The sequence below is a fragment of the Eurosta solidaginis genome, chromosome 4 (genome assembly GCF_040869045.1).
Source record: "Eurosta solidaginis isolate ZX-2024a chromosome 4, ASM4086904v1, whole genome shotgun sequence".
Taxonomy (NCBI): Eukaryota; Metazoa; Arthropoda; class Insecta; order Diptera; family Tephritidae; genus Eurosta; species Eurosta solidaginis.
This window is the reverse complement of record NC_090322.1, coordinates 194268291-194295637: the sequence shown is the minus strand read 5'-3', so window position 1 is coordinate 194295637 and position 27347 is coordinate 194268291. Positions and strand designations below refer to the sequence as shown.

Below are 27347 nucleotides of genomic sequence, written 5' to 3'. Positions count from 1 at the left end.
TATTGAATCTAGTCGCAGTCCTCAGATTAACCATTGAGAAGTCTTAAACGTGTCTACTGTGTGGTATTGTTATATTTATCACATTTGACTAGGTACGATGTTATTATTAAAGTTTCTGGGGTTCTGGTCTCCAACGGGAATAATTTGGTAAAAAACCAAAATCTTTATTACAGCGGGACCATAATTGAAAAAGGGACCAAATAGGGTTGGAAAGAACTATTTTGGTCCAAATGGACCGAAGTGGCAACCGTGATGGGGAAGTCGCATGAGCTAAATGCGATATGTACTAGAGATATACGCCGCCGCTGAATGTCAAAGCTATCGGCGCGGCGGCGGCGTCATTTAAGACTGTCTAGGCCATTTGTTGTTCATGTCGAAAATTAGTCCGATATGGTCGAAAGGGGTTTCAACGGATGCGTATCACTGCCAGTTATAAGAATCCAATTGCGAAATTTAACTCTTTCCACCCATTCAAAAGTTATTTAAAAAAACAGTCGCCTTCAATCATATCTGGTTTTTGTTGGAGAAAGTTTGACCTGCCAATTTCTTTCTTAAATCTCGCCACAGGTTTCCAATTGGATTTAAGTCCGGGGATTGACTAGGAAACTTCAAAACATTAACGTCATGGTCCTCAAAGGATTTTTTGACCAGCTTAGATGTATGTTTGGGGACGTTGTCTTCCTCATACACCCAGCGTAATGGCATGTTTTCCTCAGCATAGGATAGCATGACATTATCTAGTATGTCCTTGTAATCCACAGCTGTCGTTTTATTGGTTGTTCTGCATATAGGACCTACCCCATACCACGAAAAACCACCCCCATACCATAACATTTCCACCTCTATGCTTCACAGTTTTTTTTGTGAAACGGATGCGGAACTCGTTTCCTTTTGGCGACGTACATTTCTTTCCGCATCATTTCCAAACAAATTTATTTTTGTTTCGTCGTTCTAGAGTATATTTCTCCACTTTTTCGATCCTTCAGGTCCTGACCGACCCAAAAGCTCGTTTGCAAATGTTAATCTTGGTTTTAAATTTTTTCGTCGCATTAGTGGAACTTTTCTGGCTATTCTTCCTGGTAGATTAGCCTTGTGTGAGCGGTTGCTAACCGTTTTTGCACTAACTACGTTGCCTATTTCTGCTGCTATCACCTTTGATGTCTTAAAAGAAATCATTTGAGGACCATGATGTTAGTGTTTTGAAGTGGGCTAGTCAATCGCCGGACTTAAATCCGATTGAGAACTAGTGGGGAGATTTAAGAAAGAAATTGGCAGGTCAAACTTTCTCCAACAAAAAACAAATTATGGGAATGCGTTCAAAAAACTTGGTTTGATATACCCGTAGAAACCTGCCAGACTTTAATCAATAATATGGTCAAAAGAATGGGTAAAGTAGTTCAGAATGACGGTGGATATACTGGTTATTAACTAAGCAATGTGAACTGTGTAAAAGAAAGGTTTTGTTTAATATATTTTTTTTATATTTCCTATCTCATCAAAATTGTACCTATTTTTATGAGCAGGTTAATTTCGGCCAAATATTGTTTTTAAATAATAACTAATATGTTTTTCGTTACTTTAATGTGAAGTTTGCTTATTTTCATTAATAAATAGGACAAGGATAAAAGTGTGTTTTATTTTCATAATATTGATTTAATAAAATGGATTTTTCTTGTTTTGAAATTGAAGGAGTGCTGTGTACCTATTATTTTGAGCAGGTGTGTATATACATTACGTTTATTTATAAACATATTTTTGTTGAGATACAAAACTGTCTTAAAATTATTTATGTTCTTCGTTTTCTTTTCTGAAAATAATGTCGTCTTGTAGGTTTTTCTAAGCTCTCCCGTAAGTTTGTATGTTCCTTTTACAGAATATTCCCCACAGAATAAGAAAAGGAAATCAAAAACTAGAATTTAAGAGTGCAACATGAGGGTAACATTTTTTCCAGAAAAAAAACGCCATAAGTAATCAGTTCTAAGAGAGCTGGCAGAACTTAAATAACACATCTGTTATTTACAAACTTTTTTCCCTTCTAAATTTTTTTGGTTTAAAATTCAAAACAAATTAACAAATGTATAAAGCATATATGACACTACTTTATTTTTGCTTGGATTCCAATCTAAAAAAACTGACGAAACTTTATCGGAACTTCAAAACGCAAAAACAATTTCTATCATGAAAAAGCGAGACCACTATTCCCCCAAAATTAGTGAGTTTGACATGTTTTTGTTTATGTTTTTCATTTTATTTTTATATTAACATTTTTAACAATAAAAGCAATGCAAATAACACGCGAAAATTATTTCGGTCTCTAAGGTTCACTTTTTTCACAAATATTAAATAAATATTAAAAAAATATTAAAAGTTAATTTTAATTGTGTTTTATGCACCAAATTTTCAAACTAAAATCAAAAATTCATTTGTCAGAAAAAAATAAGGAAAAAACGGCCGAATGTCAAAAAAACCTATCGAAATACAAACTGGCTGGTTTGTTTTTAATGAACTAAGTTGTATTTTCTTCTATTTTTAGTTTTATGAAATATAGTTTACACACTTACACCAGTACTGAAGCCGTATTGGGAGGGAGTGCGATAAAAACTTAAAGATAAAATACAAGAAAAAATACACGAAAATAGTGTAGTGTCGTATAGGTATAACTATTATTATTAGCTACTTAAACCATGCCACAAATGCGATAAATTTGCCATATGAAATTTTATGCATCTTTGCATGTAAACAAATTAGAGTACTAATAATTAACAACCGGGTACTAATACATAATAAAACACGTCCAAAATTTTCAGGAGAGGTATCAAAAAACGAGTTTTTGAACCAAATAGCAATTGTCCAACGATTGATATTGAAAACCTCACTTTCGTCAGAAGCTATGTGCAAAAAGCAAATTTAGTTATGGTTCTTGTCTTTTTGGTATTTTGTCGTAGATACGCAAACAGAAAATGTATCGTTTTTCTAGCATGAATGAATATAATTTTATTATCTTACGGCCTTAATAATTTGTTTTCAAACTTGACGTACAAATTAATGGGGTACCGAGTGGAAAAAAGTTTGTAAATATCGGACACCCTAGCGCATACAACTGTAAGTGCTGTGATCCGAGATTGATCCAGAAAAATATCAAAATCACAACGTTGTTGCTGCAACTGCATGTCTGGATCAGTGTTCAGTGTAACTCAGCTATTGTTTTCGCTATATTTTTGATCAGTCGAATCAAAAGATACATATTTTTATACTCAGCGTGCTTTGCACACAGAGTATATTAACTTTGACTGGATAACGTTTGGTTGTACAGGTATAAAGGAATCGAGATAGATATAGACTTCCATATATCAAAATGATCAGTGTCGAAAAAAAATTGGATTGAGCCATGTCCGTCCGTCCGTCCGTCTGTCCGTTAACATGATAACTTGAGTAAATTTTGAGGTATCTTGATGAAATTTGGTATGTAGGTTCCTGGGCACTCATCTCAGATCGCTATTTAAAATGACCGAAATCGGATTATAACCACGCCCACTTTTTCAGATGGGTTGACCTTATGACGCAGATTAGAAAATTGGTAAAATTTTGGACAATGGGCGTTGCACTGCCCACTTTTAAAAAAAGGTAATTTAAAAGTTTTGCAAGCTGTAATTTGGCAGTCGTTGAAGATATCATGATGAAATTTAGCAGGAACGTTACTCCTATTACTATATGTGTGCTAAATAAAAATTAGCTATATCGGATGACGAGCACGCCCACTTAAAAAAAAAATTTGTTTAGTCAAATTTTAACATAAAATTGAATATCTTTACAGTATATAAGTAAATTATGTCAACATTCAACTCCAGTAATGATATGGTGCAACAAAATACAAAAATAAAAGAAAATTTCAAAATGGGCGTGGCTCCGCCCTTTTTCATTTAATTTGTCTAGAGTACTTTTAATGCCATAAGTCGAACAAAAATTTACCAATCCTTGTGAAATTTGGTAGGGCATAGATTCTATGACGATAACTGTTTTCTGTGAAAATGGCCGAAATCGGTTGAAGCCACGCCCAGTTTTTATACACGGTCGACCGTCTGTGCTTCCGCTAGGCCGTTAACAGGATAACTTGAGCAAAAATCGATATATCTTACCAAACTTAGTTCACGTTCTTATACTTATCTGAACTCACTTTCTCTTGGTAGTAAAGATTGGCGAAATCCGACTATGACCACGCCAACTTTTTCGATATCGAAAATTTCGAAAAATGAAAAAAATTCCATAATTCTATACCAAATACGAAAAAAGGAATGAAACATGGTGATTGGATTGGTTTTTTGACGCAAAATATAACTTTAGAAAAAACTTTGTAAAAAGGGTGTGACACCTACCATATTAAGTAGAATAAAATGAAAAAGCTCTTCAGGGCGAAATCAAAAGCCCTTGGAAGCATGTCAGGAATACTGTTCGTGGTATAACATATATAAATAAATTAACTTATAGAACTAAGACCCACTCCCATTTAAAATACTCATTAACACCTTTCATTTGATACCCATATCGTACAAACACATTCGGGGATTACCCGAGGGTTAATTCTCCTACATGGTGATTTTCCCTTATTTTGTCTCCAAAGCTCTCAGCTGAGTATGTAATGTTCGGTTACACCCGAACTTAGCCCTCCTTACTTGTTTTATTTCAAATTTTCGAACTCGGCGCGCTTTTTCCTACATTATGGCCCCATTCTAGTCAAAAATCACTTAAAAACTGACCCAATAATGTCCACTCTGAGACAAGAAGAACTTATTCAACTACGGCCAATTTTCACAATGGCGAGATAACTTCCATTCCACAGTTAACTACAGATTTGCATTTTTATTTATTTCATTTAACTAAAAGTTCGCTACCCAAGGCATGTTAGACAGCTTATGTTTTATAACTAGATTTTACGACTCAATCACGCCGGCTGAAAAGATTTATATCAAATTTGACTCAGAGATAGAAAACAGTGCGGAAGGATTGACTGGCTAAATTTTTTTTGAAAAAGTTGGGTAAAAAAAAAAATAACTTTTTAATTACTTTTAGCTGATAAAATCTTAAGTACATATCGCTCATTTACTTCAATAGTGTCATAACTCATACACTAGCACTACCACACTGCCATTAGAACAATTTTACTTTGTCGAGTTTTGATATGCATGTAAATGGTAATGAAAACTGCCAATGCTAACCTATGGCTTACATTATATTTTGTATTAACAATTAAACCTACATAATACATACATTTTTACTAGCACAATTGGTGGTTTCGTTTAAATTCATACCATATACTTGCATAAATACACATACATGCATACATATTCGTACATGCTATGGAGAATGCTATATTAACCGCATTCAAACCATATACTACCTGAATACATATTTTATTAATTTATGGCTATATTACAAGTATTTTTTTCTCAACCCTTGCAGCGATCCGGATAGTAGTCTTTTTGATGGTCCCTCCGTTTCTGGTATAACGACAGCCGCTTGTACACTTGGTGCTGTGAGTGCTGAGAAATGTAACACCTCAACAACCACAATATCACCCACAATACAAATCACAGAAGCAGGTGAAGGCAATCATAACTTGAATGGCAATGCATATGATGTGTCAAGTATACCCAGCAGCTCTGCGTCTACGACTCCTTTAATATCTGTGCCGAATAGTCCTGATACAGGTGCAACACCGAAAATTATTGTTACAACAACAAATACAACAGAAAGTAATAGGAGCAAGGATTTAAGTATGCCGGCTAAAACCACATTTACAAGTGTGACCACAACAACAACAGCCGAAATTATGGATGTAAGTAATAGAATATTAGAATCTGAGATAAGTCTTCTACAATTCTAGCGGCATATTGAGTGCTGCGTAAAATATCACCCTATCCCGGTTGCGTTCCGGTAATCTGAGGTTAAGTTCTATACATTTTGACATGAGCTGTGGCGTCTATGAAAAAAATTCTGAGTTATGAGTTGGAAACCAATTCTGAAAAAGGGTGCTCCATCATGTAGGGCGTGTTTGAACTGACAGCTGAGATAGGATAATATTAAATGGGGTTACACAAACATCAGAACCAAAAGGGAGTTACCATTTTGTCCCACGCCGATGACTGCACGATAATGGCAACAGGTTATGGCCTATCCATTGATGAGCCTTACTATAAAATTAACGACTATCTCCCTAGTCTTTCCACTTCTTTCACATCACGGCACTGTCATCGGCCAAATCCTTGGCGACCTTATTTACGACGAGGACGCGGAAAATGTTGGCATTATTGGACATCCACGTCGTTGGCATTACGCTACCGACTGTCGTACATCCAAAAATACTGGGTGTGGCGTTCGTTCAGGACCTACAGATTGGCTAGCACTCAGCCACAATTTTACCTAAAGCTCAGAGCCGTAACAAAATTCTCAAGTTCCCGGAAGCACTTGGGGCAAGGAAACGCTCATAGCCGCTTATAAAGCAATTGACCGGACGCTCATGTGCTTCACGTCGCCAGCCTAATCGCCTGGACTATTGCTATTGCCCGGAAATACTGCACTCAAAACTGCCACGGGATAGCTTCTTATGTCTCAAAGAAAAATAGCCTAAACTCGCAGTTGGAGGAAGCAACCTCATCAGGGAGACGCCCGTCATTCTAGTTTCGATCTGAATACTGTAATAGGTTAAACTCTTACTTATCCAGAATCAACCCCGACATAGCCAATGTTTGCCCCGCTTTTAACGTGGCCCCATGTGACACCAACCATCTTTTCAATTGCAATGTGGAACCAACGCCTCCAACATCCTTATCGTTTTGATCGCACTTATTGAATGAGGCGAAGCACTGCTACAACAGCAATAACATTCAGTATCGTGAATGTTTGAACCAAGCCAGGTCTCAATGCAGCTAGGTTAAGCCAGTCCTTAAAAGCCTCCCAAAACATATCCCGGCGAAAAGTTGCTCGTGCCCGAAATTTGCTTCTGTGTTTGTGTTTTAATCTTTTTATTAATTTATTGCCGGATCTCATTATCACGTTTTTAAAAATGCTTTTTGAGGGAGTCCGCGCTACAAACAGGTGTCTCGACGATAAGAACACAGCATAGTTGGTTAACCACCCGTTCATGTCTTCATTATAGAAGAAGATAAGCTTTTGGCAGACATGCCATAGACATCTGTAATCGGATTTTTATTATCAGTTACACATTGTTTAAGAACTTTCGTTTTTAAGTCTGGTCTCTTCATCATTACAGGGGAATCGTTTTTCTATACTCGGCAAAGACATCTCGAACGAAATCGACGTGTACAGTTTGCCATCACCACCTAAAAATGGCTTCAACACTCCAGCACCTGAAGTTACGACCAATGCGCTATTGAATGCATCGGCTGGAACGACAGCATCAACTGCGTCTACACCATCATCCTCCAATACCCCTAATCAACACAATGATAGAGACTCATTGTCTGGTTCACCTACAAAGAAAAAGCATCATCATAAAAATGAAAATAATAATCATCAGGTAATATTAATACTCTTCATCTACACCTGCACGTATAAAATGGCAACTGAATGTTTTGATAATTTTTTATTTTTTGGAAACACTTAAGCTAATTGTTTAACACAAAATTATGCAAGCTAATTCAAAAAAAAAATTTTCAAAAAACTCGAGAAATGTTTACTTAAAATTTTTAGAAACTTTTAGAGTATGCAGTCCAACATCCAGCAATGTTCTTACCATTACATTGACCTCTGAACTTGATATATCAAGGCTTGATTGGAGAGTCCTTGATAGGCCATCCTTCTCATACCATGCGTATCTCAGCTCCAGCACCCCCTAAAGAGGGTACAGAAGGGAGAAACCCAAGATCAACGACTGGACAAAATTCCAGGAATATTAGAAACAAGATAGCTTCCTATCAAAGACGCGTATGACTGCGAACAACAGAGCTTGCCCCCTAAGAAGATTCAGAGCAAAGCCGCTATTGTGGGGCAAAGATCAATCTTCTTAAGGACGGGTAAACAAAATTTTGAAGCTGGCAAAGGTCGCGAAAGCGAAGCGTGCTGGAACGAGCATAGGGATCTTTTAAGGATCTACACGTGTTACGATCAGTGACTGAAAACTATTTTCACTCAACCGTTAACTATGCAACAGCCAAACTATTTCTAAAAATGATAATAATTTATGGATGTAATGAGTAGCTTGTGTCGCTAGTTGGCATATGCCACTAATCCGACACACCATTTCAGAGCTATTGTGATTTAAAAAATGAATTTCGGTCTCGGATCGTAACACATAATACGGACCCAGAATGCTTCATCGTCATAATAATTGTCCATATTTTCGAAGTTTATGAGTTTAAATTGTGCCATATGCCATCATGCCTGCTGATGTTATGAATGATATTGTTATTGTATTATTTCATTTAGCTACAGTAATACCGTGGTATATATGCAACATTAGTGCCTTTACACGTACGAATCATGCGAATAGTTGTATACATGCTGAACTGGTGCTTTGGCATTAACGCAAGCCTATGAATACAGAAGTAATTCCAATGCCGATATAAAGTATGCATGCTCCCTGAGAAACTACACGCGTTAAAAAGAAATTAACGTGCATTTATACTGGCATGAATACACAGCTCTGTGCTCTGTTCATGTGCAAGAATCGTTTTCCTAACTGGTTTCTAAGGTAGTTTTTCACAGGATGGCTCGCTAACTTCACCTGATAATGGCGGAATATTTTCTAAAATATGTTCGCGGTAATTTTTTTTTTGTTTAACGAATAAATTTCGGTAAATTTACGTCAATTTACCCAATAGCTAGTGTTTTTCTACTTAAAAGTTGTTTTGACAACTTAAGAGAGGTCTCAATTCCTCTGTGCAGTTTGAGCGCCGGCCATACGGCCATAGCAGTATAGTGTCCTCAAATACTGACACGAACAGTCTTCCTAATTCTGTACCAATAATGCTACGTTTCCACCAAACCCAAACTCCGTGTTTGCCAACTCTTTTATGCAAAATATCTCTTGGCAGAAATGCAAATTTTGATTTTTGTTTTCGCATTATTGATACCGAAGTTAAAACGCGTTTTTCGATAGCTTTCGCTATATTTTTCGACATGTTTTAACAGGCTTACGAAACTGGCAAACACGGAGTTTGGGTTTGGTCGAAACGTAGTATAATACTTCCCAAATCTTTCGGGGATTGTCTTTATCGCTACAACAACAACATGATTGGCGCAAGGAAGCTCAAATGGAAGACAGGTCCATACATGTACACCAACTGTTCCAAAGTAATGGAAGGAGCAGAGTCTGTGGCATACTGCGCTGATCCGGTAATAAAAAAGATCCAACAAGGCGACAGATCACTGTAGTGTTTTTCAGGCGGAAGTAGTAGTCGTAACCAAAGCAATAGAAACACTGAAAGAAAATACCTTAAGCCGCAGCCGTGTCAACTTTTATATTGAAGCCCAATCAGCAATTAGGGCAATAATCTCGTACGGTACAACGTCAACAAGTGTGTTAGAGTGTAAGCAATCCCTGGAAAGAATATTTAATCCCAGGACATATGGGCATAGAAGGCAATAAAAAAGCGTATGAGCTAGCTAAAAAGGGCACATCCTTCCGAACGGCATCTGCAAGGCAAATAAATTTTCACTGAGAAGCTTTTCATAGCAGAAATACGCTCTGAGTGTTTGCTTAATCACTTCCGTGGGGCGATCCCGGCGGCCGCGGGAAAGAGTAACTACTCTTATCATTAAAAAGAGAGGACTGTAGGCTCATGACGGGTATTCTGACCAGACACAGCCTTCTGATAAATCTCTCAGACCTCGAGGGAGGAAGTGGCATAGGTCCTAAAAAGCTTCTCATATTTGCTAAGAGGGAGTTGTTTTATAAAACAGATTCTGGCTTTTGATAGGTTTTTTTTCAGGGGCGGAAACTGTTATTCCTTTTATAATATTGTTACGAATTTACTGCAATTCCGCTTATTTGCAACCTTCTGCTAACGTTCGAATCACTAAACTGTTGAATAAATAACTCAAATATTCGATAATGCAAAATGGTCTTTATTAGACTACTTTCAAAATAACACTTCTATTGCTCGCCAGATAGCGTCTTAAATCAAACTGATTGTCGTGCCTCCACTGTCGCTGCTTTTATACTGTGCGGTTTCCTCGTTGACATATTTCTAGGCGCTTCTATTTCCAGAACTTACTAGTTAGTTATCAGCTATAAAATTACTCAGCTGTAACTACAGATACACGATTTTATAGCTTCTTTCATTGCATACTTTCGGGAGTATCTCAGATATATGCATCTGGTTGTGCGTTGCTTCTCAGCTGCGTGTACGTACATATGTGTAGACATAATGATTGATTCGTTTATGTAGATACAAGTGACTGTCTGCTTTATTGTTGTTGTGACTTAATTTACTTAGCATCAGACTAGTGATGTGAGTATCACTTAGTGTCACTAATATTCATCACATTGCCCTCCACCTAAGTCTGATCGTCCCGATCAGACAAATCTCTCGATCTAAACGCTGCCAGCCTTTCCAAATGAACCACTTTCATTTTAGTTCGTGGATTGCCAATGGTTTGTATGCGGTACACTATAGAGGTTTACGCCGATCACTTTATCGGCGGCGGCGGCGTAGGCTCCATTATATACCGGCGGCGCGCCGGCGTACGCCGATGTTCTTACTTTAAAAGCTTGATTTTTCTATTTAAAAAAATAATATTTAGGAAAGGTTTTGTTTATAGGTATTTAAGGAAATCAAGGTGTTGGCCATTTCGGAGAGATCCGGGGTTTTTGCATCAAAATCTCGCAGATCGTTCAAAAATTTTCAGGAGTAGCTCCTTGCGAAGGGATTGTCCCTCATTCGCATGCTCCAGAGAGGCTTCGAACCTAACCTTGGTCTTTGGAATTGGTACTGCTGTGTCTGCTGAAAAGAAATAGAGATACATAAAATAGTCACACTTTTGCCTGTATATCTCGTGCAAAGCGTAGTTTCACCTAGGGTTAACTATAAAGGCGACGCATAAAGGCGACTTAGGGTTGCTATGAATGGTCTATTAATACTCATGACTATCGTGGCACAGGGCGCCTCCAGTTGTTTCGGCTGTTTTTTAAAAGCTAAAATTTCCGATGTGCGAACAGTAGGAATCCCTACCACCAGTCTCTACCACGCCTCCTGAGCATCACACCATATGCCAGTACAGAAGCTATAGGAACTCATACCTTCGTCGACGTCACTTTCCTAGAAGCTCTAAGTGTAGCTCCAAAGACTTTCCAACGGATGCTTTTGTCGCGCTATGCTGCCGAGCTACACTTTGAAACGTTAGGGAGTGACTATTCGGCCAAAGATGCCGCCCTCGAAATCATAAGTAGTCTAAGTGGATGTCATTGCGTCATGGGTGAAAATCCGTATAATCCTCGGCGCATCTACATAATTAAAATTTTACAAGGACCCTGGATAAAATTTTTAAAATGTAGACCAAAGATTGCAGACGTTTGTGTTCACAACATTGATTTCAATAGTCTTCGTTAAATCAAATTTAGAATGAAGGTCGACGGATTTTAAGTTGAAAGTTGTTAACTACTGTTTTCCGGCCTTACGATATAGGAGCTCATTATGGCTGACCGCGTAGCTTCAGTTTTCAGACAAGTTCGACTGTCCGCTGCGTTATTGTAATATCACACACGGTCATTAGTTCCACTGTATTGGGAAAGATTTTGCTTCACCACTTTGAGTGTTCTTGCGAAGGACAAAGCTTCACCTGGTAAATATATGTGCCTACGTATTCACAATTGTAAAAGCAGCCGTAACGTGTAGGTGATATTTAAACTTGGTTGATAGGCTATAATCAATGTGATTCACTCCAAGGGACTAGTTTTGGCCGCCAACTTTAGGAAATGTTAAACCGGGAGACTTGGGTGTTGAAGGATGAAGTGTGAAAATCAAAATTAACATTTCAGACGCTATTGTATAGTTTCGAAAATAAACAACAGATGTTTAAATGTAAGCCCAAGTGATTTTTCAAACCCTTCTCATAAGTACATATATCCTCAACTTAAGTATGAGGTCAGAATAATTTCAAAGGAGTGTTTATGCCCGTTGAACCTACTAAAGGATTTTGCATCACTGATTTCGCTTATTCTTGAGGACAGTTTAAAAACATGTTCGCCTTGAGTCATTTTATTTGAATTAATTGTTCATTACTAATTTTTTCAAAAATGCAAAGTGAGCATATAAATTTATTATATAACTTTTCTTTTAGTATTTTGTTTTAATAACTTGGTGAATTGGATGATGGAAAGTCCGTGTTAAGCTGACATCGAAAGCGCTTGTTATTTTAAATAACTTTTGAATAGTTATAAAGAGTTAAATTTCGTAATTAGTTTCTTATAACTGGCAGTGATGCGCATCCGTTGATACCACTTTCGACCATATCCGAACAATTTACGACATGAACAATAAATGGCCTAAACAGTCTTAAACGAGTAGAAAATATAGTAACGCGCCGGACGCCGCGCCGCCACGCCGATATTTTTGACATTCGGCGGCGGCGTGCGAAAATCGGCGGCGGCGTTTATCGGCGGCGTATATCTCTAGTACACTACATCGTTGATCCGTTTTAGTCACTTGATCGTTGTGGGTTGTATAACAGCACCAAATCTCCTTCCTGAAAACCTTCCGAATTAATTGCTTTATCGTATCTGGCTTTCATCTTGTCACTCATAATCTTTGATCGTTGCCTTACAAGATCGTGTATCTCTATCATCTCTTCTTCCAAGACACCAGTGGATTTCTTGACATTTCTCTCCGCATCGGCATCTATCCCAAACTTCAAATCAGCTGGCAGTCGAAGGTAATTTCCAAAAATTACCTTTGCGGGAGTTTGGCCCGTTGTCTCATGCACTGCCGATCGGTAAGCCGTCAAGAATAATGATATGTGTGTATCCCACTCCTTATGGTACTTGTCTACTACTTTCCTTAAATGCTCCTCCAAGGTTCTATTGAAACGTTCCACCATACCATCGGACTGAGTATGCAATGCAGTTGTCACACGGACAATGCCCAACTTCTTACACATTTCTTGGAACACAGCTGATTCAAAATCCCTGCCTTGGTCAGAATGTAACTCCATTGGTACACCATATCTTGCGCCCCAATCGTTTGTAACCACTTCTGCTACTGTTTCCGCTTCTTGGTTTGGGATTGGGTATACCTCTGGCCATTTACTGAAATAATCCATAAATACCAGCACGTATTTGTTTCCGCGGTTACTAGTAGGATATGGACCTGCGACATCCATGGCGATCCTTTCAAATGGTGCACCTGAAATATACTGCTTCATCTGGCCATGACTTCGTGTTTTGGGGCCTTTCGCTCTGTTGCAAACCTCGCAGTTGGCAAACCACTCGGTGACCGACTGACGGCAACCAACCCAATAGAATCTCTGCTTAATCTTCTCGAGCGTCTTCGTGATTCCAAGATGACCTCCACTTGGACCATTATGCAGCTCGCTGAGCACGTCAGGAATCCTCTTTCTGGGAACAACTATCAGTTTCTTCTTGCATTGACCATCCTCATTCTCCCATACTCTATGCAAGCAACCGGATATCAATTCTAAACTGTTCCACTGTGCCCAATATGACTTCGCAATGGGACTCTCTGCTGACATCTCCTCTCTGTTTGGTCTTTCATTTCATTCGAGCTCATGCATAACATGTGACAGATCTGTATCTTCTAGCTGACACTTTCTTAGTTGTTCCTTGTCCCATTCATCCGTACACGTTATAGTCATTAGCCGGACATCTATAATGTCTTCTTTAGCCTCGGCCTTTGAACAGTGCTTGCATTCCAAACTACATGGTCTTCGTGACATTGCATCAGCATTTCCATGGGTACTACCTTTTCGATGCTCAATGGAAAAGTCATAGCTTTATAGTCGCTCGATCCACCGTGCCAATTTTCCTTTCGGATTACGGAACTGCAGAAGCCATTTCAACGCTGCGTGATCTGTCCTGATGCGGAATCGCTGGACGTAGAGGTATATGTGAAAATGTTTAATGCACTCTATCAATGCCAACAGCTCTCTCCGTGTAACGCAATAGCTCCTCTCTGCTTTTCCAATCGAACGGCTGTAATATGCAACCAACTTCTCTTGCCCATCGACCAGTTGTGATAAATCGCCTCCTATAGCATATCCACTCGCATCTGTATCTAGAATAAATGTTGCTCCTGGAATCGGATATGCCAACATTGAGGCAGTGCACAAACGCTCCTTCAATGTTTGGAAAGCCACTTCTTGCTCCTTCTTCCATTCAAAAGCTTTTTTTTTCTTGTAAGCTCATTGAGGCTATGGGCTACGCTGGAAAAGTTTGGTACAAATCGGCGGTAATATGTGCACAGCCCAAGGAACCTTCTTAATTCATGCAGGTTCTGTGGTCTTGGCCAATCCTTTACTGCCTCTATCTTTTCATTCGCTGTACAGATGCCTTCTGCCGTTACCTTGTGATCCAAATAATTTACTTCCTTTTTAAACAGCGAACACTTTTTGGGACTTAGTTTCAGACCAGCGCCAGCTATTCTCTGGAAAACTTCCTCCAAGTTCTTAAGATGTTCATCAAAGTTCTTGCCCAATACGATGATGTCGTCCAGGTACACCAAGCATGTTTTCCAATGTAGTCCTTTCAGTACCTGGTCCATGAGTCTCTGAAAAGTAGCTGGTGCATTACAAAGTCCAAAATGCATCACTGTAAATTGCCAAAGACCATCACCGACACTGAAGGCTGTTTTCTCCTTATCTTCCTCCTTCATCTCAACTTGCCAGTAGCCGCTTTTCAAGTCCAGTGTGGAAAACCATTTCTTAACAGATAGCGAGTCCAGAGTGTCGTCAATTCTTGGCAATGGGTAGCTATCCTTTTTCGTAACGTCATTCAACTTCCGGTAGTCCACGCAAAACCTCATTTTTCCATCCTTCTTCTTTACAAGTACTACCGGTGAGCTCCATGGACTAGCTGATGGTTCGATGACGCCGCTGTCGCTCATTTCTTGTATGATTTGACTCACAACTTCCCGCTTCGCCAGTGGAACACTACGTGGAGCTTGACGGATCGGCCTCGCATCTCCAGTGTCAATTTGATGTTTCACAACGTTGGTGCGGCCTGTTTTGGAGCCATCTTGGTCAAATATGTTTGCGTATTTTAGGAGCAGTTGTTTTGCCTTACTCTGATAGTCTTCCTCTAGTCCCTCCGTTCATGCCATGATGTCATCTGAAAGATCAATATTGCTAGTTGAAACCTCTTCCTGGAGCTGTTCACAATTAATTATTACTTCAGCCTCTTGGCATCTTCCCAAATTGCTCCTCTGGTCAATTTGAGTGGTGACTTGAACTCATTGATTACTCTTACCGGGATACGTCCATCCTGTTTTGTTATAGCCAGGGTTTTTCCTACAAGTATATTCGGTGTTGATTTGTTTGCTGCCTCGACAACCCACAATTTGTTTGTCCCACAATCTCCATCAACGTTTGCCCAGATGACTGCTTCTGATTTTGGTGGTATTTGCTGACTCTCTTCCACCAGCACTCGTTTACTGCTGTAGCCTCTCTCGTAGCCGAAATTAAGTGGTACATCCATGTTATTATATCGCATCGTCTTGCTTTGCATGTCGATCTTGATGCCCTGGTCGATTAAGAAGTCCACTCCAATTATGATTTCATCAGCAATCTCTGCCACTATAAAATTGTGTAGTACCGTGACGTTCCCAATTGCTACTTCACATGCTACTTCTCCAATTACCTGGGTTTCCTCTCCCGTGGCTGTACGTAATCTTGCTCCAAGCAATGGTCTTATCTTCTTGTTGACTAAATCTAATCGAATGATGGAATGAGATGCACCCGTATCTACAGTCAGTAAACGTTCCTTTCCATCCGCATGTCCTCCGACAGTAAGATTGCTTGACCTTCTTCCAATTTGCGAGATAGAGATTATGGGGCATTCAATTGAGGGAGCCAGCTGCCGCCCCTTGGGCTGACTCGCTTTAGTTTAACGACTGAGTCGACTTGGGGATTTGCTCATCTCCTTCAGCTCTGCGTTTACGGCCACCCACATTGTTGGAACTATTGGGACCGGTGCTGCAATGTCGTGCAATGTGGCCTGGGTTGCCGCACTTGAAACATTTCATAACTCCGGCATTTTTCTGTTGTGATCCCTTCAGTGCTTCCAAAATTGTGTCTACCCAATCTGGTCTTTCCACTTCCACACGATGAGCTTTGTATGCTGGTTTACTCAATAGTGAGGCAGTTTCCTGAGTCAATACATGTGATACCGTTTCTGCAAATGTTGGCTTTGGGTTTGCGTATGTGGCTCGCTTTGTTTCGACGTCCCGTATGCCATTTATAAAGCCCTGAATTTTTACCCTTTCGGTGTATTCCACGGGTGCGTCGGCATTCGCTAAATGCGCAAGCCTTTCGACATCTGACGCAAACTCCTGCAAAGTCTCATTAGCTTCTTGGTAGCGGCTTTGCAACTCTATTTGGTATATCTGCTTCCTGTGTTCGCTTCCGTATCGCCTCTCTAGAGCGCTCATCAATGTTTCGTAGTTGTTCCGCTCCCTCTCGGGAATAGTCTGTAGGATTTCAGCTGCAGATCCTTTCAATGCCACGAATAGTGCCCTCAGCCCTCCAGTCGTTCACTGCTGCGGTCTTCTCAAACTGAATCTTAAACACCTGAAAAGGAACAGAGCCGTCAAAATATGGAGTTTTTACCTTCGTATTGCTTGCTGAAACAAGCGGGCGATTTAGTTGCAACTCCTGTATATGACCTCGCAATGTTTCAATCTCGGCATCGATTTTGTTCTCGAGTTGCAAAATTTTTGTGTCCTGCGCCTCCATCTTCGAAGAAATACAGCCTTCTTGCTCTTCCAGTTGTGCAGAGATCTGCGCTGAAATTTTTGCCGACATTTCGGATATTCGTGCCTCTTGTGCTTCAATCTTCGATGTTATACGGTTCTCCTGCGACTCCAGTTAGATGCTTCCGTCCTTCCGTTCTTCTCTTCAATTTTTGTTGTTGTCTCGTCCCCATCAGGATGAAAGACATCATCATCCACATTAATTCCTTCCAACTCCATTACCTCTCGTAGCCGTGCTTGGAGTTCGATCTTATTGCCGGTTGTATTCAATCCACGGCTTTCCAACTCCTTCTTCAGTTGCTGGATCCTCAATTGACTCAACTTTTCCATGTCCAAGTTGTATTCGCAATCTTCGGAATTTATTCAACAATATTCGATAATGCAAAATGGCCTTTATTAGACTACTTTCAAAATAACACTTCTATTGCTCGCCAGATAGCGTCTTAAATCAAACTGATTGTCGTGCCTCCACTGTCGCTGCTTTTATACTGTGCGGTTTCCTCGTTGACATATTTCTAGGCGCTTCTATTTCCAGAACTTACTAATTAGTTATCAGCTATAAAATTACTCAGCTGTAACTACAGATGCACGATTTTATAGCTTCTTTCATTGCATACTTTCGGGAGTACCTCAGATATATGCATCTGGTTGTGCGTTGCTTCTCCGCTGCGTGTATTTACATATGTGTAGACATAATGATTGATTCGTTTATGTAGATACAAGTGACTACCTGCTTTATTGTTGTTGTAGCTTCATTTACTTAGCAACACTTAGTGTCACTAATATTCGTCACAATATAATTCCTTGCAAAACTATTAATTTTGGACTTTTAATTATATTTGGATCAAGATGAAAATTATTTTCGGATTTTTATTACTAACAAGTTCTATCGGATTCAAGAAATAAAAATACAGATTTTACTTTTATATGTGGACGCTTATGTGTCTAAGTTCGGGTGTAACCGAACATTATATACTCAGCGTGAGCTTCAATTGTACATCTCATTTCAGATAAATTACTTTTCTACATAACACGTGGCACCGCCCGTTTAAAAAACATGTCTCCCCATTTCCTCTTACAATAAAACTTGATAAGTGAAATATCATTGATTCAAAAATAATTTTTGCTAAGTTATAGCTTATTATTCTAGTCTACGAGCCTTTTAAACTCCTTTTATATAAAAGTTACCATGGTCTTTAAGCACTCCCATCCATTTTTACTAGAAAGTAAAATTCTATTGATAAAAATTTTAAGTTTTTCCTATTTATTGTTATAAATGCACTTGGGAAATGAAATACCATTACTATAAAGCTCTTTTGCAAAGATATAGCTTATTTTATTCGTCCAGACCCTTTTAAAAATCTGTTATATAAAAGTGGGCGTGATCCTTAACCGATTTCGTTAATTTTTCTTCAAACCATTCTTTATAGTAAAGGCAACCTCTCTGCCGAATTTTGTTACGATACGTTTAACGATTTTTGATTTATGATTAATAATATTTGTAAAATCGATTTTATCACAAGCGGGCGGTGGCACGCCCATTTTAAATTTTGTTTCAAATTTTTATCAAGGGTCTCAATATCAGTACCACACGTCAAATTTCAACATTATAGGTGTATTATTTGCTAAATAATCAGTTTTTTGTGTTTCCAAAATGTTATATATATAAAAAGTGGGCGTGGTTATCATCCGATTTCGCTCATTTCCAATACCAATCTATTCTGGATCCAGATAAGCTCGTGTAGCAAATTTGGTGAAGATATCTCAATATTTACTCAAGTTATTGTGTTAACGGCAGACGGACAGACGGACGGACTTGGCTCAATCAAATTTTTTTCCAATACTGATGATTTTGATATATGAAGTCTATAGTTATACCTGTACAACCAACCGTTATCCAATCAAAGTGCAAAGCACTCTGATTATAAAAAGGATGCATGATTCGACATGATATTGCTGTAGGGATACCTGGGAACTCAAACCTCACCTATGACAATTTTTTGACCAGGACTTTTTCGACTCCGAAAAAAAAAAATATTATTTCCCGTCCCGATTAGTTCTTTGATGGATCGGGCGCTTCGGGATATTCATACCTGGGCATCTAATGTCGGGTTGAAAGTCAATGGGGAAAAGACGGATATGGTTTTGTTTACAAAGAGGTACAATGTCCCAAATTGGACCAGGCCTAAGTTAGGAGGGGTGACCTTACAGGAGAAACCTTGCACAAAATATCTCGGAATCATCCTGGACAGTAAGCTGCCATGGAAGCTCAACTTGGAGGAGAGGGTCAAGAAGGCCTCAACGGCACTCTATGCATGTAAAAGAATGCTGGGGTGTACGTGGGGCTTATCGCCCTGTCTTTCTCATTGGGCTTTTACAGCGATTGTAAGCCCTATTCTATACTATGGAGTTCTTGTTTGGTGGAAAGCCACACAAAAAACAACATACCTCAAAAAATTAGAGGGGGTATGCAGACTATCTATGCTTAGCATTACGGGAGCCCTGAAAACAACCCCAACGGCTGCTCTGTATGCCATTCTGCACATTCAACCTGCATACCTGGTAGCAAAGAACATAGCGTTAACAACTGTAACCAGGCTCGGTGCCTCTAGGCAGCTTGAGCGCCGACCATACGGCCATAGTAGTATAGCGTCATCAATCACAAGACGAACAGACTACCTGATTCCCTATCTGCGCTTCGAGGGAGATCTTAAGGCCACAATAGAGGTGGACGGTTGGCGCAAGTGTGTGCAAATGGCGGACGTGGCGATGCATGTGTACAAAGATGGTTCCAAAGTAGTGGAAGGAGTAGGGTTTGCGATATACTGTGCTGATCCGTAAATAAGCAGATCCTACAGGCTGCCGGATTACTGTAGCGTTTTCCAAGTGGAAATATTAGCCGTAACCAAAGCAGTAGAAACCCTGGAAGAGAATAGCTTAAGCTGCTACGGTGTTAACTTTTATATTGACAGTCAAACAGCAATTAAGGCAATAATATCGCATAGCACAGCATATAAATGCGTGTTAGAGTGTAAGCAGTCTTTGGAGAGAATCGGGAGGGGGAGAAGCATACATCTATATTGGGTCCCGGGGCATATGGGAATAGATGGGAATGAAAAAGCGGATGAACTAGCGAAAAAGGGCGCATCCCTTGAAGCTTGCTCCGTAGACGTCCCAATTAGACTGGGCGAGATTAAGCGAAGGCGAGAGGTGCACATGATCGACCAAGGGGGAAAGGCGTGGGTTCAAGCGCGGGCTGTAAAGTGTCGAAGATTATGTGTAGGTCTTACAACCTTAGACTAACAAAGTTGCTTCTATCATCAAAAAGAGAGGACTGTAGACTCATGACGGGTATTCTGACTGGACACTGCCTTCTGGTGTCACATGCCTTTAAATTAGGCTTGGCCAGTGATAGCAGATGTAGGAAGTGCGGGTTGGAGGAGGAAACGATCGAGCACGTTCTGTGCTCGTGCCCAGCACTTGTCAGGCTAAGACTCCAGCTATTAGGAGTGATACAGCTGTCAGATCTAGAAGCAGCAAGTGGCTTAAGTCCTAGGAAGCTTCTAGTATTTACCAAGATGACGGAGTTATTTTATAACATAGGTCCTAGTTTTTGATAGGGTTTTTCAGTTTAGTCGCTAAAACAAACTACTGGTAACACTACGGACTCAATCAGTCTATGTGAGGTCCTCATGGACCGGCCAGTTCAACCTAACCTAACCTTCCGTCCCTGGTTTTTTTAGTTTGTTCGATAAACTTCTGGTAACATTATGGATTCAGTCTATGTGAGGTCTTCACGGACCGGCCAGTTCAACCTAACCTTTGGTTATTTTCATGTTCTTAACTGTACATAAATACCGAAATAAAAATAATTTTTTTCTATTCAATTGTAGAAGGATATCAATTCAATTGAAAGTATATCGGACAATACGAAATTGCCAAGCAGTGATCTAGAATGGATCGATGAATTACTTTTGGAGCGCAATAGCAGAGAGATGTTGAGCAAGAAGAAAAAAAAGAAGATCTCATCAACTAAGGAACTAGATCAACTTGACGGTGTGTCGAACAAACACAATGCAAAAGACGAAATGAATGATGAGAATGAAAAAGTAGTGAAATGTCTTTACTACACATTAATGTGCTGCGAATGTACAATTTCATAGTGATTTGGAATTTTGTTTTAAATTTATACGCACACTCTTTACCACGCAATATGCACCAGTTTTTGAAAAACCTGAAATCTTATTTAAAAAGGAAAAGTATTTTAATTTTTTTTTACTCTAGTTTTTTTTTTATTTTTATGTTAATTTAAAATTGAATTTTCTAAACAAAATACTAATAATTAAATCAAAATAACGAATCTGTCCACGATATATGTAGGTACTTCACACATAGGGAGATGCCTACATAAAAAACGCACGCTATTGCAAATTAAATGTATTTTTTTGTTTAAGTTTTACTTACAAAAAATGCTCAACTACTTAAGGGAACTTAATTGCCAATCGATAACTCGAACTATTCCTGCTGATTAGATTTACTATATAGTACATATTCATGTTTTGTACGTATTTAGTATGTAAGTGGTTAATGTATATCTACTTGTATACATATATACATATGTATTGTATGTATGTATGTGAAAATATTGAAACTTAATTTAAATGTATTAAATACAAATTCAAAATGTAACTTATTTTTATATAAAATAAAATGCTATAGAAATCAACCAGGCATTTGAATATACATACATACGTACACCAGTAATCAGAAAAATAACAAAACCATGGACGCAAATTGTTATTCCTTTTATAATAAAAGCCTTTCAGAAAAAATTTTTTCCGTACTTTAAATTTTTTAGTCCGAAATAAATTATTATTAAACCCGGACTTTTATTTTATAAGTCCCGAAGTCAAAGCCCATTTTTTTGTAATTTTTAAAATCGTCGGAGAATTATGTGGCAGTGACAGAAATGTAAATTTTTGATGGAGTTTCAGACAGAAAATATTTTGCGGAGTTTTGATTTGCGAACGCCTTTTTGCCTCCTTGCTGCCGGCGCACGGTGGGGTTTTTGATCAATCTAGCGCCTAGCCGCGCTATAGCTAAAATTTTGATATTACCAAGCCCAACTGATCCCGTCTTTTCAGCACAACAAGCATGGCTCTGTAGCTAAAGCACGATTTCATAGTCCAAAATACTATTAGAAATTATCCACAAACTTAAGCTGCGATAAATTGTTACAAAAAACTTTCTTGTACGCAAAAGGATATCAAAAACTAAGTGTCTAAAAAAAAACCCGAAAAGGGAGCCAAATAATTGATGGAGGGACCGATTTTATGGAAAACAGCGTAGCATGTAACACAATGTAAGCTCCCACAAAACTAATTTGTCCTTTAGATATTTTAGGTTGGTTCCATCAAATACTAATAAATATATTTACGCTAGTTGACTCCTCAAAAATCTAGTAAAAACAAACAAAGTCAAGAATACTTTCGAAGTGCCAAGTTTCTATTGGTCAATGGATAATGAAATACTTGGTTGAAACCGTCCAGCACTAATTTATTTACTCACGGAAACGCCGAATTTTTGCATAACGCAGCATACATTTAGGCGCAAGCGATAAGCAATTGTTTCCGGTGTCGCTTGTTGGCATTATCTGAGCGCCTGTTAAATTATAGAGTATTTCACTAAAAGGAAGCGCCCTTAAAGTACGCAACAACAACAAAGTGTTTTCATGAATTTATTATTATATTGAAGGGAATATATATAGCGGACCTGCTCTTTGTTCGCCAATTGATACATATGTATATTACTTATTCATTCACGCACATTGTATGCGCGTATAGAAGTTATTCTTCTTCTAAAAACATTTACTTCCGTGGTCACTTGTCTTTGATTTCTGCGTGCCTATTTAAATGCGCTGTATTTTAATTTTTCACTAAAATTTCTCTATAATGTTTTTTTTTTTTTTTAACATTTGTGTAGTTAACAAACGCGGAATACAAATCGGCAAGCCATCATGAATCAATTTTCTTTTCAAGAACGTGGTGCGCTTCATACCTCGTTCCGTTCATTTGCATTGACCGTTAAGATCACTCGATTTATCTGGTCCTGAGTTTTTTATGAAGCATTTGAAGTCGCGGGCTTACCACAACAAGTCTTGCAAGAAAGTGCTAGAAAAACGCGCCTGTGCTACGTCAAATTTCAAACTCCATTTCGAGGCCGAACCATTTGATTTGGTGCTTATTTGGATTCTCATTGCGTGTCTCACCCAATCCAATAGCAGTGGTAACTCACGAATTATCATCCAACTCCTTGGAATCGGGTAGTGAACTCTAAGAGGAGGTATTATCGGGTAAAACTCGTCATAGGAGTTTACCAACCATTCATTACATTCTCTTAGATTAATCGACTGAGTTCTTGGATGGTTAATTTCTTCATAGCGTTTACGCACATGACTCCGTACTTACGTGAAAGGCAATGCTGCACTAGCCAGTTGCCTATTTCGAGGGCCTGGTTTCTGGGAACTTGCCAGTTTGATTTGATTAATTTTCTCATTTTTATTGCCAATTTATCGAAATGGTAGAAAGTTAGATACAAACACAAAAAAAAAATGCAATTATATAAAAACAAATCACAAAAGGCAGGAAAAGAAGCACATTCTATCTTCCGAAACAAAGAAATAAAGATAAAAATCCAATTCTACAGCAAGATCACATTTTATTCAGCTGTTCCACTTACATGCATACACATTGTTGCAGCGTTCGTAGGAAATACCTATTTTGATGTAGCGCTTTGTAGCATACATTTAGGCGCAATGTCTAAAACATTCATTTCCGTTGTCGCCGGTCTTTTTATTCTGAGCGCCTGTTAAAATGCGCAGTATTTTGTGTTAATCAATCGGTGGCTTGAGATGCTACATAATTGCCACATATTTTTTTAGCATACATTTAGGCGCAATGTATAAAATATTCATTTCCGTTGGCGTCGGGCTTCTGAGCGCCTGTTAAAATGCGCAGTATTTTGTGTTAAATCGGTTTCTTATGCTTAAGGGGCATTGTGGAGATCTTCTCAACTTCCGTGTTCCTGTTTTTGACGCTCAGTTAATGGGCTAATTTCGTTACAGCTTTGATTAAAGCTATCAGAATTTAATGGGCTGATTAAAGCTATCAGAATCTTAACAAAAAGGCAGTTGGGAGTTACATTATTTTGGAATAACAGTCAAAACAACGTAAAATCCCTGTGAAAGCAGGTTCTGATAACAAAAAACAACGAAAGATAAAACACAGCGAAGGGATAGATCTTTAAACATCACAAACTTTAGTAGAAGCAGAGCCCAAAATCTGTTTCAAGACTATTTTCTGTAACGTAGTATAACTGTTTTCAAGATAATGTCGAGGTATGTCGCAATAATATTATGTTGTATTTTCTTCGTGCGGACTGAGTCGTGGTTATAGGTCCAAGTGCTTAAGTAACAAACAAAGTACCACACGAAGCACCTCTATTCAAACTTCCTGAAACAATGGTACATAAAATCAATACAATTTTAGTTCCATCATGTTCAAACATGTTTGCTGGGCTTACCGTTAGACTAAACACTGTTTAATGTTGCTAAATCCAAATCCAAATTAACGAAAAGAAAACACAAAATTCAACCAACCCGAAGCAGGTAATTTACTTAAAACTTCTTTTGTTAAGCGTTTAATTGATTTATTGAATATTTTGAAAGCGATTCATTTAAAATCTTATGCTCTAAGCGAGTTACAGTAGTTTTCTTAACTATGTTTACTTAGAAAAATTGTAATGGCCATCAATAAAATTATGCGGTAAGTAGTTTTCTAAAATATATATATATATTTACATAAATTTATTATTCAAAACAGTCGAAATATTGTATTGTAATACTGTTTGTTAATGCTTAACAATTTATATCTATATTTTGTATATATTAAATTTTGCTTGGCAAAAATACCGAAATGTATTATTTTCACTAAAAAAAACTTGCCGAAAAATAAAATATGTCGATGGTTTGGCACCATTACAATAGTTTTTAAATTGAACTTATAATGTGTTTAGTAAAGAAGTGATTTTTCAAAAACCGAAATGTTTCTTCCAATCGGTGGTCGTTCGTGGCTGCAACAGTTATGATGGAAATCCGTTTGTCCGAACAGTGATAGGCTTTCTATTTATCATAACCACATCTTCAAATAGAACATTTTTTGAATTGACAAAAATTGCATCCTCAAAAAAAGAGTTTCATATACACCAAAAGCGTTTTCTTTTCAATCACACCTAGGATCTTAGGTTCACGTCCCGGGCAAAGCAACATCAAATTTTTAGAAACAAGTTTTTTTAATTAGAAAAAAATTTTTCTAAGCGGGGTCGCCTCTCGGTAGTGATTTGGCAAACACTCCGAGAGTATTTCTGCCATGAAAAGCTTCTCAGTGAAAACTCATCTGCCTTGCAGATGCCGTTGGACTCGGCATAAAACATGTAGTTAGGTCCCGTGTCGCCAATTTGTAGGAAAAATTTAAACGAGCATGACGCAAATTGGAAGAGATGCTTTCCGATTCGCTTTCGAAAATTTCATGAAATAAATCTAGTGTTACTGCTTTCATGTGATCAAAGCCAAATTCGTATGCCCAGAGTTTGGCAGCACTTTATGAAAAATATGTGCAAATGTTTTGAAAAGAATTCAGCCACCGCAAGTGGATTGGGACTACATACATACATATATGAGTACAAATATGATAAAACTGATTTTCTTTGAATAGAAACATGAAGATATTCCTCAAAAATGGAATAGGTGAAGTTTTCTTGGTATACATTTTTGCTTATTCTTAAAAGTGTCTTCTGATCATTGAAGCGGATCGGCCATTGAAAATGGGACGTAAAACTTTAAAAGGTATTTTTCTAGAAAAACTGTTTAGGGTACAGCGCTATCTACTGCTAACTTTTTCTATATATACTCCAGACCATCCTGAAATTTATTGAACTTCTTGTGCGAATTTGCCCTACCTCAGCATACATTTTTTTTCTTATCATTTACTCAAGAGGTAAATCACAAATCGCTTAAAAACTTTTTCAAAACAAACTAACTGAAACACGTCCCCAAAGAAAGCAGTACCAAGTACCCGTGTAGCTCGATGTGTAAACATACAGGAGTAAAAAAAATAAATAAATGTAAGGCGAGATAACCTCCGAAGAGATCTAAGGCCGAGCTTCTCTTCCAATTTGCGTCGTGCTCCTCTTGATTTTCCCTACAAATTGGCCGGATGGGACCTACATGATTTTATGCCGACTCCGAACGGCATCTGCAAAGCAGATGGGTTTTCACTGAGAGCTTTTCATGGCAGAAATACACCCGGAGCGCAGCACTGCCGAGGGGCGACTCCGCTTAGAAAAATTTTCTTCTAATTGAAAAACCTTATTTCTAAAATTTTTGATGTTGCTTTGCCCGGAGTTTGAACCCAGGGCATCCGGTGTGGTAGGCGGAGCACGCTACCATCACACCACGGTGGCCGCCAACATACAGGAGTACGTCTAGGAAAATAATGTTAATTTGAGCTCACCCATGGGTTGATGTAAAAGCACAACAGAGGAAACTTTACCAGAAACAAATCGTTTCAAGCTTTTTGATAAGAGCTTCCTTCGTCGACTTCTTATATGGAACACCGGTACTGGCAAGCTATTGTTTTTTTATTGATAGCAAGCTATTATCTTTGGGATTTCAATTTGTCATCAGCTTGCTAACGTTTTGTTATCAACTTGTCATTGGGATCTTATTGGTTTCTTAACGGCTCTCTATCGAAGGGTTACATGTGTGTCATTGTGAAAAAGACAAGTGCGATATCTTCAGCATAAACATCAAAATAACAAATAGAACCGATCACCCGATTTCTAAAGTGACTACCCTGGTCTTATCCTGTACCACTTTCTATCACCCGCTGCCAAAATGCTAAGATGTAAACATCTTGAACATCCTGTCAGGCAGTTGACGCATAAGGTATCACATTTGCTTTTTACACAACGATGTCTTTCGTCGATTTTATACTGAAGGTAGTATGTGTTTCATAACAAACCGATGAGTCGGCATTAACAAATTACTAACATGCCGATAGCACATTGGTAACACTCCGGTAAGAAATCGATAACACGCCGATAAGAAATCGTTAGCACTCCTATAATAAATCCTATAATAAACGAGTAACTCATCGATTAAAAATCGATTTGATTAAATTTATATTATTTTAATTCAATCTAATTAAATTTAATTTAGCTCTATTAAATTTAATTTATCTTGTTTCAATTAAATTGAATTTTATTTTATTTAAATTCGCTTTATTTTATTTAACTTTATATTTATTTATTTTTTTTTATTTTTTTTTATTACATCAATTTAAAAAAATAATA

General features: G+C 38.2%; 1 protein-coding gene across 6 annotated transcripts in view; it reads left to right on the top strand.

Annotated features, from left to right (window-relative positions):
- The window catches only part of LOC137250854 (uncharacterized protein DDB_G0280579), an 89521-nt gene extending 67750 nt beyond the window's left edge, over positions 1–21771 (top strand). For all 6 annotated transcript variants that reach the window (XM_067784471.1, XM_067784475.1, XM_067784470.1 and 3 more), the window contains 3 exons: positions 5458–5833; positions 7268–7534; positions 20831–21771. In XM_067784471.1, coding sequence (XP_067640572.1) covers positions 5458–5833; positions 7268–7534; positions 20831–21100 — 913 coding nt within the window. In that variant the 3' untranslated portion in view covers positions 21101–21771. The remainder of the gene's footprint in view (positions 1–5457; positions 5834–7267; positions 7535–20830) is intronic.
- Positions 21772–27347: the final 5576 nt, after the last annotated feature.